The 19,836-nt window shown below is 38.1% G+C and overlaps 1 protein-coding gene across 1 annotated transcript in view; it reads right to left on the reverse strand.

The window, feature by feature from the left end:
* The window catches only part of CCDC173 (coiled-coil domain containing 173), a 53,934-nt gene that overhangs the window by 25,411 nt on the left and 8,687 nt on the right, over nt 1-19,836 (reverse strand). The window contains exons 3-6 of the mRNA XM_006902115.1: nt 6,368-6,541; nt 6,076-6,269; nt 1,645-1,801; nt 313-452 (exon numbers count right to left, since the gene is read on the reverse strand). Of these exons, the coding sequence (XP_006902177.1) occupies nt 313-452; nt 1,645-1,801; nt 6,076-6,269; nt 6,368-6,541 (665 nt within the window). The remainder of the gene's footprint in view (nt 1-312; nt 453-1,644; nt 1,802-6,075; nt 6,270-6,367; nt 6,542-19,836) is intronic.

A 19,836-nucleotide genomic window follows, 5' to 3' on the forward strand; every position in this document is an offset into this window, starting at 1 on the left:
CCCAGAATCCTTGCCTCCAAGGAGTAGCTTGGTTTAATCCTCTCCAAGATAAATCTGTTTGTTTTCCTGGCAGTCCATGGTACATTCAGCACCCTTCTCCAGCACCACAGCTCAAAAGTATCCACTCTCCTTCTGTCCTCCCTAGTCATTGTCCAACAGCTCAATTAATATTCCACAAACTAAATTCCTGTCATTAAATTCCTTCGCCATATGGAAAATAATTAGACTCTATTCCTAAAGACCCCTCTCATATTACTCTGTAACAAAATTATGTTGGACAGTATTTTATTCATTCTATAAGTTATAGCTTACCTATGTGTTTCAGCTTCTTTTTCTTTCCTCATTTGTGCAAGACGCTTTTTTGCTTTGATAAAATTCCTGATCTTGTCATCTTCATCTATCTGCTGCTGTTGTTCTACAGTTTTGAGAATATTTTGATCATTCACATATTCCTGGGGGTAGAGCAAGATATGTGTTTTATCCTCTCAGGAAGAAAAATACATTTCAATATATCCCTGTCCAACAAGAATCTGCTTCTGACCCACTTATTTCTCTCCTGGAAATTTATTCCAAATGATCAGATGTCCAAAAAAGTTTGTGCAGCAATATACTTAATCTCTAAGTTATTTATAATAGCCAAAACTGGAAACAACCTCTAAATTTTAAGCAATAGAGAGATAGTGAAATAAAATCCTCCATGACATGGGAAGATCCAAACAATATAATTAGTAATTGAGAGGAAAAGAATAGAAAATATTACATACTATACATATACATGTATAAAACATATAATACCTGAAGATGCCTGTAGTTATATTTGAATTCAATGTCTATTTGGGAAATGGCTACATTACTTCCTTTCTTATTGGACTTCTTATTTATATATCTTTGTTTTCATCATTCCAAGTGTGCAGTTTTGGGGGTAAAGGTATATTTGGCATTTAATTAGAGACATTTTCACAACAGCACCTTGAGGGATGATTTTGGCTGCTATAGGTAATGTGATTCCAAGTCACAGTGACACTTTGTGACACAGTACAACTGCCACAAACAATATTCTAATTTTGACACAGCAGATGCAACTTTGAGTGGGCTCAAATAGTGATGGTCATGAGGATGGTAAAGGACCAGGTAGTGTTTTATTCTATTCTACACAGGGAGCCAAATGGACAACTCACAAATACAATCTTTGTAGATCAGATTGCTGGTAATTTTTCTCCAAGAGCCATTGGATATGTCTGAACCATAAACCTTTCAATTGCAGCCAAGCACGTAACCACTGCACCACCACCGTTCATTATGCAAATAGGTTATTGTTATGTACCATCAAACTGAAATGGACTCACAGCTGACCCCCCAGCAGGTTTTCAGAGGCTGTAAATCTCACAGGAGGGGTTACCTATCTTCTCTTTTGGAGCAGCTAGTGGATTTGAACTGCGTGTCTTTGGGTTGGCAATGCAATTCCTTAAGCCACCAGAGCTCCCTCTATCCAAATAAATATTTCCTTAAAATGCTTTGAAACTCAACCTTAAAACATCTTGATTTCTGCTCTATTAATTTCTATTTTTTTTAAAAAAACTTGACAGTTAGATTTTTTTTTTTACTTTCCACATTTTTTGCAGAGATATTGTGTTTTCAACTTACCAAAAACAATCTCCTGTTTTTGAGCATCTCTGCCTTTTTCTTCTCTAGTTTTTTTCTCCTTTCTATTTCATATAATGAATTTTGTCGCTGAATCTCCTCAGCATCCCTTTCTTCTTCTTTTCTCTTTCTTTCTCTTTCTTCTTCATGTTCTTTTATTCTAATGCAAAAACAATTAAAATTGAGCAAAGCATAAAATTAGTTTACATTTTAAAGAAATTAATTAGATACTGACCTAGGGTGACTGGAAACTGCAACTGAAAATTTTTTCATTTCATCAGAGAAAAGAAAATTTAAGAGCAGTCTAATTTTGGGTAACCCAGAATTGTCAATACTTTATTTGTTTCATTACTCATCAAGATAAGTTATTCACCAGATATGAATGTTCTCTGGAACAGAACACTGCCTAATTCTTTGGGAAGAACTATTAGAAAAGATATCATTAGAAAAGAAACCATTGTCAATGATTTCATCCTCACCCAGTACCCCTAGTACCAGCAGTCAGGAAATTAGGAGATGTATTGCATTGGGAAAGTTTGCTGACCTCTCCAGAGTACTTAGGAACAATGATGTCAGTTTAAAGACTCAAGTTCATCTGATTTAAGCCACAGTCTTTTTTTTTAAGCCACGGTCTTTTTGGTCATCGTATTTTCAATCACTTGTTATGTATCTCAGAGCTGGACAATGGATAAGGAAGATAAAAGAAGAATTGATGCCTTTGAGTTGTGCTGTTGGAAAAATGTGCTGAATATCTCATGGACTTCCCAAAGACCAAGCAGATATGTCTTGGAGAAAGCATGGCCAGAGTGCTCCTTGGAGACAAGCATCGTAAAGTTTCACCTCTCATGCTTCGAGCATGTTTTTAGACTAGGTTATTTCTTGGAAAAGGACACAATACTTGGAAAGGTGAAGGACAGTGAAAGAGAAGAAAACCCTCAATGAGATGGATTGATACAGTGACAGCAGCAATGGGCTTGAGGATGTCAAAGATGATGAAGATGGCCAGGGTTCAGATACATTGTTCACAGAGAGGGTCACCATGAGTTATACACAACTTGACGACACCTAACAACATCACCGTTAAACTTCAGTGAAGGAGGAGGAACATCAAAGAATATGTGTATACATTTTAAACCAGTACAAAGGAATACCTGAATAGCAATTGGTATTATAATTAATAGAGTACAGCAAGAAAGTTTGCCTGTTGGTGTCATGTAATTTCCATTTTAATTGTAAGTTGAGTAACAGTTTACAACTATCAAATTGATTCCAACTTGTTGTAGCAACCCTCCTACAGTGATCAGAGGCTGTAACTGTTTAAGGAGAGGGAAGACATCATACATCTTTTCCACATGGAACTTATGAGAGATTCAAACTACCGTGAACACATGGCCTTTGGTTAACAGTGAAACTGGCTGTGTGAACTGTGTCACCAACATTCCCTGAAAGTTTACAAAGCAAACTGGTTTTGCATGCACTATTAACTCACATTTTGTTTTAGAACATTAATTCCCATGCTCACAGTGTAACTTCACCCTTCCTACTCCTCTGTGAAGTCACTCTAAGTTTCATATGTCTCTAAAACATGTGGCCTACAAGAAACATCATGATCTGCCCTTAGTCTTCCTCTCCTAGAACATCATAGACACTTCCTCCCTATAGACATCTTGACTCCTTGCAATCCTCCCCAAACCTAGCATGTTTATCTCACCTCTGGGTCTTCACTCAGTCAATGTCAATTCCTCTGATTAGATATTACTCCATTTCATCTTTGCATGGCTTACACCTAATCGTTCTTTTTCCCCCCTTTAAAAACCAGTTTATTTTTACCTAAAGATGTTCATGAAAGTTTTAAACGTCAAAAGGATCAAAACCATCAAAGTTTAAAAAAGTAGGTCCTGCCTGTGCCTCCATTATTTCAGCTTCCACTTCATTATGGCCAGCATTGTGTGTATGAGTTACTTCCAGATTGAAACAATTGAAACTTTCAGTGTTCATAAAAGCCTATCATGTTGTTAATGATAAAAATAACATTTCCGGTTCTAACAACAGTGTCACTGCAATGCATAATGTTTTAGAATTATGACTCAAAGCCACCTAAATCAATCCAGAAATCCACGTTATAAATCCAGTTAATAAAAAGCAAAGAAAATCCCAGAACATTTAATTGTGCTAATGCAAAACCTACACTTGGACCAAGAGGCAGTAGTCAGAACAGAGCAGGGTAACACTACATGGTTCAAAATTGGGAAGGGTGTACCCCAGGGATGCATCCTGTCTCCATACCTTTTCAACATGTATGCAGAACAGATTATCCGGGAGGCTGGGCTCTATGAGGAGAAATGTGGGGTCAAGATTGGTAGACGATTTATCAACAATCTGCGTTATGCAGATGACACAAGCCTGCTTGCTGAAACTGAAGAGGACCTGAAGCACCTGCTGCAGAGGGTCAAGGACTGCAGCCTCCAATGTGGATTGATGCTCAATGTCAAGAAGACAAAGATTCTCACCACTGGACCAATTGGCAGCGTCAGGATGGATGGCAAAGAGATTGAGATTGTTCACAGCTTCAGTTTGCTCGGCTCCACAGTCAACACTCTTGGCACCAGCAGTCAGGAAATCAAAAAGCGTATTGCGATGGGAAAGTCTGCTGTTAGGGACCTCTCTAAAGTACTCAGGAGCAACGGTGTCTCTCTGGAGACTAAGGTATGCCTGATACAGGCCATGGTATTTGCAATCGCTTGTTATGCATCAGAGAGTTGGACAATGACTAGGGAGGACAGGAGAGTGGATGCTTTTGAGCTGTGGTGCTGGAGAAGAGTACTGAATGTACCATGGACTGCCAGGAAAACAAACAGATTCATCTTGGAGAGGATTAAACCAAGCTACTCCTTGGAGGCAAGGATTCTGGGGCTTCATCTGACATACTTTGGACATGTTGCCAGGAGGGACGGGTTCTTGGAGAGGGACATCATGCTTGGGAGGGTGGAGGGACAGCGCAGGAGGGGAAGACCCTCTATGAGATGGATTGATTCAGTGACTGGGGTAATCGGGATGGGTGTGTCAGGGGCAGTGTGGTTGGCGCAGGATAGAGCAGGGTTTAGGGCTGTTGTGCATAGGGTCGCTATGAGTCGCAAACGACTCGCCGGGACATAACAACAACAACAACAATGAGTTTGTGTGGCACCCTTGCACAGGGATTGTGCTAATCTCCTCTTCATCATTCCATTTTTTTATATATGTGCTGCTGAAGCGAGCATCTAATCTTTCTTCATAATTAAGGACAGCCACCACTATCTTTCTGAAAAGCCTTCTAACCATCCAAGACTAGGTGCCATTCTATATGCTTTCAAAACAAATGAACATTTACTTATAAAAGCGTGTTCTGCCTCACTATAAATCAAGAGAAACATAAATTAAAATATATTCTCTTAAAATTTCATTAATTTTAAAAAAACTTATCCAGAATTTTAGGGAGCTCAGGTGGCCCAGTGGCAAGAAACTGCACTGCAATCCCAGAGGTGTGCAGGTTGAATCTACCAGATGCTCTGCTGGAGAAGGAGGGACAATCTCCTCCTATACCAGTCAGATCTGCGCGCGCACACACACACACACACACACACACACACACACACACACACACACTCACTTATCCAGAATTCCTTACGACATAAGGAAAAAGGAATTCAACGACATTCTAGGTTTAGACATATGTTTGCAAGTTTAGGTTCACTCCAGTGCAGCTTTGACAATAGCACAGAAAGTTCTGTCCAGCCCTTCACCTAGAATCTGAATAGCATGGTGCAGCCCAGAGCCCCACCCACAGGAAGGACCCAACCCCAGGAGACTTGCAGCATGATGATCTACCCAGCAGAGCCATGTCCAGATGGATCAGCACCAGTCAACTCACAGATGCATAGAAAATGCTTTTTGTATGCCACTGGGTTGTGACGTTTTTCTAAGGGCTATATTATGGCAACAGTAACCAATATAAGGCTTTGAAAAGGATTTTTTTTTAAAAAAGGGGGGAGCTTTTTCTCCCTAATATTTTTATTGGTTTGCATACAATAATTCATATCTACATTATGCCTCATTCATGTGATTTTTTTTGTGTGTGTGTGTGTGTGTACCGTCAAATCAGATCTGACTGGTACAGGAGGAGATTGTCCCTCCTTCCCCGGCAGAGCATTTGGTGGATTTGAACCGTGCACCTCTGGGATTGTAGTTGCAGCTCCTTACCACTAGGCCATCAGAGCTTCCCTTCATGTGATTTTTTTAAAACGTCTTTGTAATTTTTTCCCTACTAATTAGAAATTGAAACAAGTATTATTTTTTTCTTTTTAGCAAGTATTATTTTTGTAAACAGGAGAGAAAGAGCTGCATTTATTTCGAAAAAAGAGAAGGCCCCCAAAAAGGTCATTTATATATACATACTGCTTAAGCAGGTCATTGGCAAGAGCGACTCTCTGTCTTTGGCGTTTTTCTGCTTCCTCTTGTTCTTTTTTAAAAGCCTTTTCAATATTAAGCTTATTTTGTTCCTCCCATTTTTTATCTGATCTTGTTTTATTCTTTTGATATTCAATCTGGGCATCACGTTCTTTCATAGTTCTACTAAGAAGAAGTCCTGACTTAAAAAAAGAAAAGAACACTTAGAAAAAGTAAAGCTGAATGGAGTATTGTTATGTTAAATATATATATATATATAAATACAAAATTCAAGTAGTACATGAAAGTTTTTCACTCTCTGTGTTTGATAAAACTGATACTGCCTTGCATTTTCAATGGCTTTTTTTCTTTCTCCTTGTTTATATATTGCTTCTTCAATATCAAGTGTTTGTCTTTCTGCCTCTATTTCTGCATCATGCTTCTTTTTTGCTTTGAGTTTCTGTTCCTTCAAGCCCTGTAAAAAATAACAAAGCAATTTTGTGTTTTCATTTTCCAATTCAATGTTACCGAAGTGAAATATCAATATGATGTTCTATTTGAATTTGCATAAGCCATTAATTTAAAAGAATGAGGTTATATTTTAAGCTAACTTCAAAATTGAATTTGTTGGTTTGGCAATACAATGACACAGTTCAAAATCCTAAAATGTTATAGAGGTATACAGTAAAATCTCTTCCTGTAGCCCCTAAATTACATATACAAATTCCTCTCACTCCATTATAACCATTCTGATTATTTCCTAGTTAAATTATAAATATATATACACACACATGCGTATTTCTGCTCCTTTAAAAATTAACAGTAGTATATTTTATATGTTCCTCATTACTTCTCTTACGACTCTACTCAATACCTCACTGCCTCACAGTGGGGTATTTCCATACTTTCTTCTCCTTTATGGGTCATTCTTTATCTTGGGAAATCTCTGCTTACTCTGATAATCCTTAAGATATTCTTGTATGATTTATTTCTTCTGTCCATTTGTATGCCTATACTTTATTCTCTTATACTTCAGTGAAAGGTTTAGAAATTATTTTGGTTTTTGTGAGGTCAAGTGAGGACAAAGCTGGATGTGACTCCTTGGGGTAGTGAGGAACACCTCATGTAACACCCCTGAGGAAAACAAGGAATGCCTTGTAGGCACAGATGGCTGCCCTTTCCATGAACTGTATGTGGCTCTCCTTTTCAGGAAGCATAAATAATGATACAAGATGCTCCAGCATGTTATGAGAACTCTACCAGTATTTAGCCATCTGGTATGGCTTTGGTGCTTTGTTTAGTGTTGCAAGTGCTTCTGAGATTGAGAAGACCATAAGAGCATATTGGAAATAATAAAGTAGGTTCTTCTCTCCTGAGAAGCAACCCCCTACTTGCCAAGGTTTAGCTCTTTCTCACTTCGTGACTCCACTCACAGTTTTCCATACAATCATTCACAGATTTACTGTTTTATAACATCAGTACAACTGATGACTGTAACTAATTACAATGTACAACCAAGCTCTGGTTCCATAGATTGTAATGAGTTTCACTGCTACCCAAAGGTTTAAATCCACCAGCAGCTCCAAGGGATAAAAATGGGTAATCTCCTCTCATGTGATTTACAGCCTCTGAAGACCCACTGCATGGTCGGTTCCCACTTTACTGCATTTTTTTAGTAAACAATCCCAATATTGTATATTGCCTTTTAACAAGATTATCTTTTTATTAATTTTTACACTCCATGTTGTTGGTGGTGTCAGACGCTGTAAAGTGGATGACTCATAGTGACCCTACGTACAATGGATCTGAACCTTGCCCAATCCTGTGCCATCCTCATCATCTCTGATATACTTGAGCCCACTGTTACAGTCACTATGTCAATTCATCTCATTAAGAGTCTTCTTCTCTTTCATTGACCCTCCATCTTTCCGAGCAGATGTCCTTTTCCAAGGATCAGCCCCTCCTAACAACATATCAAAAATATGTAAACAAAACTTCACCTCCACAGAGAATTGTGGTTGCATTTTCTCCAAGACATGTTTGTTTGTTCTTTTGGCAGTTCATGGGATATTCAGTACTCTTCTCCAGCACACCCACACAAAGGCATCAATGATTCTTCCATAATCCCGAATCTTCATCCAACTTTTAGATGTCTAACAAATAACTGAAAAGACCACAGCTTAAATCAGATGCTCTTTAATCTTTAAGGTTACAGCACTGCTCCTTAACACTTTGGAAAGGTCCTTGACAGTAGAGTTTCCTAATACAATTATTTAATTTGAGTTTTCAACTGCTGGTGCAAAGGTTTTAGATCCAAGCAAGATGAAATAGCTGACTAAGTCAATCTTTTCTCCCTCTACCATCATGTTGCCTATTGGTATGGGTGAGAATTTTTGTCTTCCTGATGTTGAGATGTAATCCATCTTGGAGGTTGTAGTCTTTGGTCTTCTGCGACAAGTTCTCTTCACTTTGAGTAAGCAAAGTTGTGTCATCTGCATAACTCAGTGACCCAGTATCACTTATTATATAAAGTTATGTTTTTATAAATTTTGTGTTTTGTGGCATCATCTTTTTTAAAAATGTACACAAATATGTCCTCTAGTTTTCTAGGTCGTATAGCCCTGGTGTGTCCACTTGCTATATAGAGGTAACTTGTGGTTGCTCTGAAGCTGAACATTGTGACATTTATGTGTCAAATGTGATAATTTATGTGTCATGGTAGACAGTGTTTGGTGGTGCTCCCCACTTGAAACAAGCTTGGAAGCAGGAGTGGCATCCACTTTCGTAAATAGCTTGTCTCCGGAAACCCTAGGACTTTTGTACATAGGGTTGCTATAAGTCGCCTATGACTTGATGGCACTTAACAACAACACTAACACTACAAATATGGATCTCTTTCAGTCAGTTGGCTGGATAGTTGTCTTCTAAACTTGCTGGCACATGCTAGTAAGTCCATCCAGGGCTCTATCTGTTTGTTGAAAGATTGCATTTGTTAGGTGCCATCAAGACTCATAGAGACATTATGAGTAAGAGATTTTAACCCTGTGCCATAATATTATCTTGTGCAATCTTCACAATCTTTGATGTAAACAAGCCCATTGCTGAAGTCACTCTATGTATCAACTCATCTGACTAACAGTCTTTCTTTTGCCAGTTCTCCACATTTCCAATCATGATGTCCCTTTCTCCCTCTCTTTTCCCCCAGCCCCCAGCAGTTGGTGATGTCCCTTTCTAAGGATGAGCATCACTTAGCAACAAGCCCAAAGTATGTGAGGCAAGGCGTTGTTATTTTTGCTTCCAAAGAGCACTCTGGCTGCACTTTCATCAAGACATGTCTGTTTTATTATTTTGGCAAATAATAAGATATTCAGTACTCTTCTCCAAAACCACAGCTAAAAGGGACCAGTTGTTTTTCTGTTATCCTTATTTGTTGTCCAGCTCTCAGATGCATAACAAGTGACTGAAAAGACTATGGCCTGAATCAGATGAACCCAACATGATTGTTCCTCAGTAGGTCCTTGACATTTCCTGATCTCCTGACCGCTGGTACCAATGGTGTTGGTTGTGGATCTAAGTAAGATGGAGTTGTTGACAGTTTATTTCAAAGGGCAGCTTAGGAAGACAAGGCAAAGTATTATAATGAAATGTGCAAGGAGCTGGAATCAGAAAATGAAAAGGGCCAAACTCGCTCAGCATTTCTTAAGCTGAAGGAACTAAAGAACAAATTCAAGCTGTGAGTTGCAATGATTAAGGATGCTATAGGCAGAATATTGAATGATTCAGGAAGCATTAAAAGAAGATGGAAGGAATACACAGAGCCATAATACCAAAAAGAATTGGCTGACACAGAAGAATTTCAAGAAACAACATATGATCAAGAGTGCTGAAAAGCAAAGATGTCAGTCTAGAGACTAAGGTGTGCCTGATCCAGGCGATGGTTTTTGCAATTACTTGCAGAATTACTGCAATTACTTGCATCAGAGAGTAGACAATGGCAAAGGATGGCAGAAGAAGAATAGATGCCTTTGAGTTGTTGTGCTGTAGAAGAGTCTTGAACATACCATGGAATACCAAGAAAATAAATAGGTCTGTCCTGGAGAGGACATATACTTTGTGTTCATAACTTTGTGCACATGGCCAGGAGAGACATGCCCTTGGAGAAGGACGTTATGCTAAGAAGGGTGGAGGGACAGCACAGGAGAGGAGGGACAGCACAGGAGAGGAAGACTCCAGATGAGATAGATTGATACAGTAACTGGGGTAGAGGGGGCTGGTGTGTTGGATTTAGTGAGACTGGCAGGGCAGGGCAGGGTTCAGAGTTGCTGTATACAAGGTCACTCACTATGGGTTTCAGGTGACTCGATGGCACAAAACAACAACAACAACATCATGATGTTGCTTATTAGTCCAATGGTGTTGGTTGTGCTGACGTTAAGATGCAATTAATATAGAAGTCTGTAGTCTTTGATCTTCTGCAGCAAGCTTTTCCAGTCCTCCTCACTTTCAATATCAGGGTTGTATCATCTGAATAACATAGATTATTGATCAGTCTAGCTCCAGTCCTGATGTCACGTTCTTCTTCAAAGAGTCAGCTTTTCAAATTATTTGGTCAGTGCACAGATTGAATAGGGATCATTGCTGGTCTAGTGGTAAGTAGCTGTGCTGCAACCTCAAACACATGCAGTTCAAATCCACCAGTTGCTCTGTGGGAGAAGGAAGGACAATCTCCGCCTGTGCAATTAACTGTCTGAAAACCTACTGAAGAGTCAGGTTCCAATAGGGTACATTACAACTGGGCAACATAAAACAATACAGACTAAACAGATATGGAGAAAGGATGCAACCAGGACACACCTTTTTTTCATTTTAAACCATGTAAAATTCCCTTGTTCTGTTCAGACAACAGTCTCTTGGTCTATGTATAGGCTTTGCATGAATGCAATTAAGAGTTTTGGGATTCTCATTCTTCTCAATGTTGGCCATAATTTATTATGATTAAATTTTTATGATCAAGAAGTCAAATATCTTTGCATAATCAAAAGTTTACTCACATGCAAAGTAAAACTATTAAAAGTGAAGCTGAAGAAAATGAAAACAAGTCCACGAGTACCAAAATATGACCAAAAGTATTTCAAATGAATTCAGAACTATTTTGAGAAAAGATCTAATTCATTGAACATTAAGAACTGAAGACCAGACAAATGGAGAGATGTCATCAAAGATGACATCAAAGATGACATCTATGACATTCTATGAAGAATGCAAAAGGTCATTGCAAAGAAAGCAAAGTCCAAAATAGAAATGAGAAAAGACTCTAACACTGAGAGATAAGCTGAAATAAAGGGGAAAAGGCTGAATGAAGTAAAAGAGAAGAACATAAGATTTTAAAGAGCTCAAAAAGACAAAGCAAAGTAGTACACCTAAATATTCAAAGGGATGAAGAAAGAAAAACCAAAAGGGAAAAACACACTCAGCATTTCTCAAGATGAAAGAATTGAAGAAGAAACTTGAGCCTTGATTTGCAATACTGAAGGATGCTATCAGCAAAATCTTGACTAATGCAGCAAGTCTCAAAAGAAGATAGAAGAAAAAAACAGAGTCACTGTAGCAAAAAGAACTGGTTGATACTGAACCATTTCAAGGAGTAGTACATGGTCAAGAAACAATAATAATGAGGAAGAAGTTCAAGCTACACCAAAGGCATTGACAAAAAAAATAAAGCCCCAGGAATTGAAGAAATAACCAATGAGGTGTTTCAACAAACATATAGTCCTGGACATGGCCACTAGTATAAAAGGAGTTTTTCTTTATTAGGATCTTCATTATCTAGTGCCACTATGACAGTGACACTGTAAGTGGCTTTAACAAATACACGTTTATTCAATTTGAACTTTAGAAGCTAAAAGTAAAATTCCAGTGTTCCCTCAAGTTGTGAGAACCACACTTCAAGAAAACTCCCTATATATCAATCAGATCAGGACTGGGATATGTGTGTTTCATGCTACCCTTAATCTTTTTACAAATGTTTGATTTATTAGATCATAGGGGACCATTATCTAACTTCCACCTTACATCATTACAAACATGTATTTTGGGGAGAGCACAACTCAGCCATAACAATTATTGTTGTTATTATGTATAACTGATAGAGTAGGGTATTATATATAGTGTACTATTTGCTCTTTTTAAAAGCACATATCATATTTTTTGCACGTTGTCATCCATACATATGACATGTAAAACTGATAAAAATTATGTTTAAAGTTATCACATAGCATGTGTACATTTATTTATAAATATACTTCTTTCGAAATATTTATATATTTATGTATGTTTCATTGAATATGCAAAGGCATTTGACTGTGTGGATCATAACAAACTGTGGCTGACTCTTAGAAGAATGGGAATCGCAGAACACTTGATTGTTCTAATGTGAAACCTATACTTGGACCAGGAGGCAGTTGTCAGAACAGAGCAGGGGAACACTGCATGGTTCAAAATTGGAAGGGCGAACACCAAGGATGCATCCTATCTCCATACCTTTTCAACCTATATGCAGAACAGATTATCCAGGAGGCTGGGCTTTATGAGGAGAAATGTGGGGTCAAGATTGGTGGAAGATCTATGAACAATCTGCGTTATGCAGATGACACAACCCTGCTTGCTGAAACTGAAGAGGACCTGAAGCACCTGCTGCAGAGGGTCAAGGACTGCAGCCTCCAATATGGATTGAGGCTCAATGTCAAGAAGACAAAGATTCTCACCACTGGACCAACTGGCAGCATCAGGATGGATGGCAAAGAGATTGAGATTGTACACAGCTTTAGTTTGCTTGGCTCCACAGTCAACACTCTTAGCACCAGTAGCCAGGAAATTAAGAGGCGCATTGCCATGGGAAAGTCTGCTGTTAGGGACCTCTCAAAAGTACTAAAGAGTAATGGTGTTTCCCTGGAGACTAAGGTGCGTCTGATACAGGCCATGGTCTTCACAATCACTTGTTATGCATCAGAGAGTTGGACAATGACCAAGGAGGATAGAAGGAGAATTGATGCCTTTGAGCTGTGGTGCTGGAAAAGAGTGTTGAGAATACCATGGACTGCTAGGAAAACAAACAGATTCGTCCTGGAAAGGGTTAAACTGGGTGGCTCCTTGGAGGCAAGGATTATGAGGCTCCGTCTAACATACTTTGGACATGTTGTGAGTAGAGACCGGTCCTTGGAGAAGGACATCATGCTTGGGAGGGTGGAGGGACAGCGCAGGAGGGGAAGGCCCTCTATGAGGTGGATTGATTCAGTGACTGGGATAATCGGGATGGGAATGTCAGAAACAATGAGATTGGCACAGGACAGAGCAGAGTTTAGGGCTGTTTTACATAGAGTCACTATGAGTCGCAAGCGACTCGACGGCACATAACAACAACAACAATGTATATTATATATATAATTCGTTATCTTTCAACTAATAATCTAAGAATGCTGATTTTGATCATATTTGTACAATAAAGGTACAAACCATAGTCAAGAAATCATGAAGTTCAGTGTTCTTGTTAAGTGCCACTGAATTGGTTCCAATTCAGTGACAAGATGCTGCATGCTCCTTCACCATCCTCACAATTTAAATCTCACTCTTTAAATCTGTTGTTGCACCCACCATCTCAATCAATCTGACTGAGCCTCTACCACAAAGAATGAAATAATCCTAGTCCATAATAGGTTTGATATTCATGCCCAAAGGCATCAATTCTTTGGTTTTCCTGATTCACTGTCCAGGTTTCATATGTATTTGTTATATGCCCTTGAGTTGAGTATGACTCATAGTGAACATATCCTTATGGAATATTCAGTATTCTTCTCCAATACCACAATTCAAAGGCATCAATTCTTCCGTCATCTTTATTCATTGTCTGGTTCTCAGACGCATAGCAAGTGACTGAAAAGACAATGGCCTGAATCAGACACACCTTAGCCTTCAAAATGACATCACTGCTTCTCAGTAATTAGGAGAGTTCCCTAGATTTTCCCAATGCAATCAATACATCTCCTGAACTCCTGACCGCTACCAAGGGTGTAGACTGTCATTCCATGTAAGATGAAGTTGTTGACAATTTCAATCTTCTCTCCATGTATCATGATATTGCCTCTTGGTCCAGTGATGAGCATTTCTGTTTTCTTAATGTTGAGATGTAATCCATGCTGAAAGCTGTAGCCTTGATCTTCTGCAGCATGTGCATCAAGTTCTTCTCCCTTTCAGCAGGCAAGGTTGTGCCACCTGCATATGACAGGTTGTTAATGAGTTCTCTTCAGATCCTGATCCCACAGTCTTAGCTGTAGTAGTCGGTGCTTACATTTGAATAATAGTCTTGTTAACTGGTTTTCTCCTATCATTGTCAGTAGCAGATAGATCTTGAAATGTGCTTTATGGCAACTAATATGACAGCACTGTCCTTCAATTTATCATTTCCTGAAGACTTTTGTTGTTGTTCTGTACCATTGAGTCAGAACCGACCCATAGCTGACCCTCCCGTGGGTTTTCAGAGGCAGTTAATTGCATGAGAAGAGACTGCCTATCCTTCTTCCACTTCCTGCAGAATAGACGTGATTTAAGCCTCACCAAAGCCTAAGATATTGCACTTTATGTATTCCATTTCACTTTTTACAAATTAAAATTTTCCTAGATTTATTGCTTTATACATCTCACATTCCAATTGCTAATGGATAGTTGCAACGTTTCTTCTCTTTTGCCATCACATTATATCAGCAAATAAAGGTCCTGAACATTCTCCATATCATTTAAGGTCAGTTTCACATTGAGAAGGCAGCTCTTCCTCAATTATGTTTGTAATGCTTTCCAACTTGAGGAGCTTATAATCAGATAATGTTCCGTACTACTCATAAAGCAGAATGGCCGTTTATTTCCTAGCAGTGGATCATTAGGTCTTTCTCCCCAGTCTGACTCAGTCAGGAAGTTTTAATGAAACCTGTCTACCATGAGTGACCTTGCTAACAGTTGAAATACCAGTCACAAAGCTTCGGACGTCACAGCAACATAACAATGAAATGAAAGATGGGCAGTGACTGAAGTAGGTGTTAATAATATCCCAGCAACTAGAAAATAAAGAATTGAAATGGCTTACTTGTTTTTACTAATTATAGTTGATAATTACACCCCTACCACTCTTGAATTATCAATTGGAATCTTGAACTCACTAACACTTGTTCATGTGCTATCAATTAGAAATAGAAACAACACAAAGCCTGCCCTGGCATAAATGTCATCTATAGAAAGCTCAATTAAATTTTCACTAGCATAATAATCTGTATTTTCCAACTGTTACTTTTCATTAGAGGAGTAAACAAACAAACAAACAAACAAAAAAACCTGATACACAATCATTCTAGGCTCTCAGTAATTGAATTTCAAAACCATATAAGATTACCTAGGACTAAAACCAAAGACTATAAACTTCATTAAAGAAAAGCCTAGGAACAACACTAGAAGTCCTAGTACACAACTTAAACAGTCTTCCAAGTATCCTTAAAAACCTACAACCAGGAGAAGATAAAATAGATGAATGGTATCTTCTAAGAATCAAATCCCTATGCACATCCAAAACCTTCTCCAACAGGGTAAAAAGGGAAGCCACAGACTGGGAAAAAGTATTTGGTAATGATACATCAGATAAGGGACTTATATCCAGAATTTATAAAATCCTTGAGCACCACAACAAGATAAAGGTAAATAATCCAATAGAAAAATGGGCACAGGATATGAACAGACACTTAACGAAGAAGACATTCAGATGGCTAACAAGCACATGAAGAAATGTTTAAAATATTCAAAATGTTCAAGCTCTAAGAGAGATGCAAATTAAAACAACTGTGAGATATCATTTCACCCCAGTCAGAATAGCAAAATTTAACAGAACAGCAAGCAACAAATGCTGGAGAGGTTGTGGAGAAACTGGAACCCTTATTCACTGTTGGTGGGAGTGTAAAATGGTGCAGCCACTGTGGAAGACGGTATGGTGCTTTCTCAAAAAGTTGCAAATAGAGATATCATTTGACACAGCAATTCCACTACTGGGAATATACTCCAAAGAGACCATAACTGACATCCAAGCAGATATATGCACACCCATTTTTATTGCAGCTTTGTTCACAGTAGCAAGGTGTTGGAAAAAACCTAAGGGCCCATCAACAAACGAATGGATAAAGAAGCTGTGGTATATTCACACAATGGAATACTACACTGCATTGAAAAACAAGGAACTCAAGCAATATTATTCAAAATGGGTGACCCTGGAGGACATTATGCTGAGTAAATTATCTCAGTCACAAAAGGACAAATATTGCATGATGCCACTGTTGTAAAACAGGACTGACATTGGGTTTGGGGAGAGATTGAGAAAGATGGGTTCAATAATGTATACTGCATTGAAACAGATGAGGGAGAAAACTATTTAAAAGGGATATGTGATTAGGTATTTTTGTCATGACAGTTGTCTAGAGTGAAGGCTACATGGTGGAGTGGACCTGGGGGAGGGTTTGTAAAACAACGAAAGAATTTTTGTTTTACTTTTACAAGAGGGTAGTATACTAGGGGGAGGGCTAGGAGGGGGGGAAAGTGCAACAATGAATGAATGGAAATCCAAAGTCTCTGTAAATTTTTACTGAAATTAATAATTTTTAAAAAAAAGAAATTCCATTAAAAAAAAACCCAAAAAACCATATAAGATCATTGTAAATGAAATTACTATGCTATGTTACATCAGCTTATTTCACACTTTAATAATGTTTCATCCATTTCATCAGCCCAATAGCTTCAGCATCAATATCATGAAGCTCTGGTGGCCTAGTGGTAAGAAGCTCCACATCATTCCTGAAAGCACATAGTTCAAGGCCATCAGCTGTTCCATGGAAGATGAATACGCAATCTCCTCCCCTGTGATTAACTTCCTCTGAAAACCTACTGGAGAGTCAGCTATGGGTTAGTTCTGGTTCTATGGTACTCAACAACAATGTTACATTTGTTAATGTTAAACTATTTCATAGTTTAATTATATTTCATCGCACCCATATCTTTAATGGATGATCAAGAGTCATCCTAGTGTTAAATCTTTGAACATATAAATGGACCTTGCTTCTTGTACACCTCACATTTTAGATAATTTTATAATCTATTTACCAAAACTAGTCAGTTATTGATTATATCATGTACATTTCTGCAATTTATAATCTAAATCTCAGAAAACTTTCTGATCATGGCAGACAGTAAACCCACATTGTCAAGGTCCACATTGTCAACTTCAAACAGAAAGTTGTTGAGAGTGCAAGAAATAAAGCCAGTGAGAGGGTAGAGACTTGCCACTTGTGAAAGGGGAAAAGGGAGCTGGAGAAAAAAAATCACCTGTGAAAACATAGGCCCAAAATGAAATAGCTCGGGTGGGAGAGTGATTTTTAAAATTGGATTACTTCTCAGAGGGAACAAAATCAAGCTGTTTCTAACATGACATTGCTGATAAAAATGAAGCTTCTGGCAAAGGAAAGAAGAATCTCAGATTTAGAATGTCTAAACTCATGAAAAGTAATGGTCATTTCATGGGAATGAAAACTACCGAAGCCAGCAATTTTTGGATTTTGAAGAGTTTCATTAGTTAGACGTTAATACTGATAGTAAGTGAATACACCAGCCTGTCTTAAGATGAAAACAATATCTTTTTGTGGTTGATGTTTTTATTTTTTCCTTTTATTTATTCATTATTGCACATTTTCTCCATCCTTCCCTTTCCTTCCCCTCCTCTAGACTAGCCCATAATTCACCCCCTGTTGCAGATTGTTCTCATACATATAATGCACAATCATATATTCTTTTTGGAGAGTTCTTTCCCTCATCTGTTCTAATGAAGTGTTCATTATCTATCCAGTCTTTCCCCATTCTCTTCCCAACCCCACCATGTCTGTTCTATTTTATAACAGTGGTGTTATGCAGTATTTGCCCTTTTGTGACTGAGATATTTAATTTAGCATAATGTCCTCAAGTCTCCTCCATGTTGTGTAATGTCTTACTGTTTTTCAATGCTACATAGTATTCCATTGTATGGACATACCATAGTTTTCCCATCCATTCATTTATTGGTGGGCACCTGAGTTGCTTCCAACTCTTTGCTATTGTGAATAACACAGCAAGAAACATGGGTGTGCATACATCTTTTTGATTTGCAGGTCTGGTTTCTGTAGGGTATATTCCTAGTAGTGGAATTGCTGGGTCAAATAGTCTATTTCTAACTTTTTGAGAAAGTGCTAGACCACCTTCTGTAGTAGATATAACAGTTTACATTCCCAGCAGCAGTAAATAAGAGTTCCAATCTCCCCACAACCTCGTCAGCATTTATTGTTTGCCATCCTGTTGAACTTTGCTATTGTTGCTGGGGAGAGATGATATCCCATAGTTGTTCTGATTTGCATCTCTCTGATAGCTAGGGATTCTGAATATTTTTTCATGTGTTTGTTTGCTATTTGAATGTCACCTTTGGTGAAATATCTATTAATATCCTGTGCCCATTATATGATGGAGTTGGTTACCTTTTTCTTATTGAGGTGCAAAAAACAATATCTTCTATTGTTGTTGTATACCACAGAGTCAGAACCAAACCATAGCTGACCCTCCAGCAGGTTTTCAGAGGCAGTTAATCATATGGGAGGAGACTGCCCAGCCTTCTCCCGTGGAGCTGCTGGTGGTCTTCGGGATTGCAGAACAGCTTCTTGCCACTAGGCCACCAGAATTTATTTCAAAGATGTTTATTATCAAAACGCATGTTTCAAGATTATGAAAGCAAAAAATATAAACAATATCTTGTATCTAGAATCATTTCTCACTTGGTCATTTCTAGCTCTTTGTGCAGTCATATTTTTTGGTTTCAGAATGGCATACTAGTTCTCCCCATTTAGTTCAAGAATTGTGAAATGTACCTTAGAAAAATAGCTATCTTAAATGACACTTCAATGAGATCAGTTTTATCAAAGTAACATTAAATGCATTGGGCAGAAAAAAAATTCAAAATTAAAGTCTGCAACATGTAAAAATGTTACTAGTATATTATGCTTATGAAAATAACATGAGGGCCATGTAGTTTACAAAAACATACACAAATATGTTATTTGAGGAAAAAATATGGTACAATGCACCACTATGTCCAATTATTTTATGAACTGGGGCTTTTCCCCCCATAACTTGATTCCCTGGAACATAATATATACACCTTTTGTAATATACAGTTGTACAAATGCTTACAGTTGTGTACAGAACAGATCTATGCTCCAAAAAAGGTCCTATGTTCTCTTATGGTCAGTCTTCCCACCTGCAGCCCTTGAAAACCACTAGTGTTTTTCTCTACAGTGCTTTCTTTTTCAGAATGTCATATAAAATATATATGATATCAGACATAATAAAATTTTTCTCTATTGGGAACATTGTTTCTAATGCAAGGCACCTCAAACTTTTTATGTCCTCCCCTAAAAAATGATGTGTATTACAACAAAGAAAAAATTAATATGCAACAATAAAGGAAAATTCTGTGAAAATTCTCTAAACAAAAATTATGCTTACATATTATCTTAGTTATCCAGTGCTACTATAAAAGAAATGCCAAAGATGATGGCTTTACTGCAGGGTATGCTGCTGGGGGAGGGAGGAGAAAATGTGCAACAATGAATAAAAAATGTTTTTAAAAAACCAAAACCGCAGCAAGTCTGCCCGGGGCGGGCTGCCCTC

Source organism: Elephantulus edwardii, unplaced genomic scaffold (genome assembly GCF_000299155.1).
Source record: "Elephantulus edwardii isolate Elephantulus edwardi_28Jun2011 unplaced genomic scaffold, EleEdw1.0 scaffold00369, whole genome shotgun sequence".
Taxonomy (NCBI): domain Eukaryota; kingdom Metazoa; phylum Chordata; class Mammalia; order Macroscelidea; family Macroscelididae; genus Elephantulus; species Elephantulus edwardii.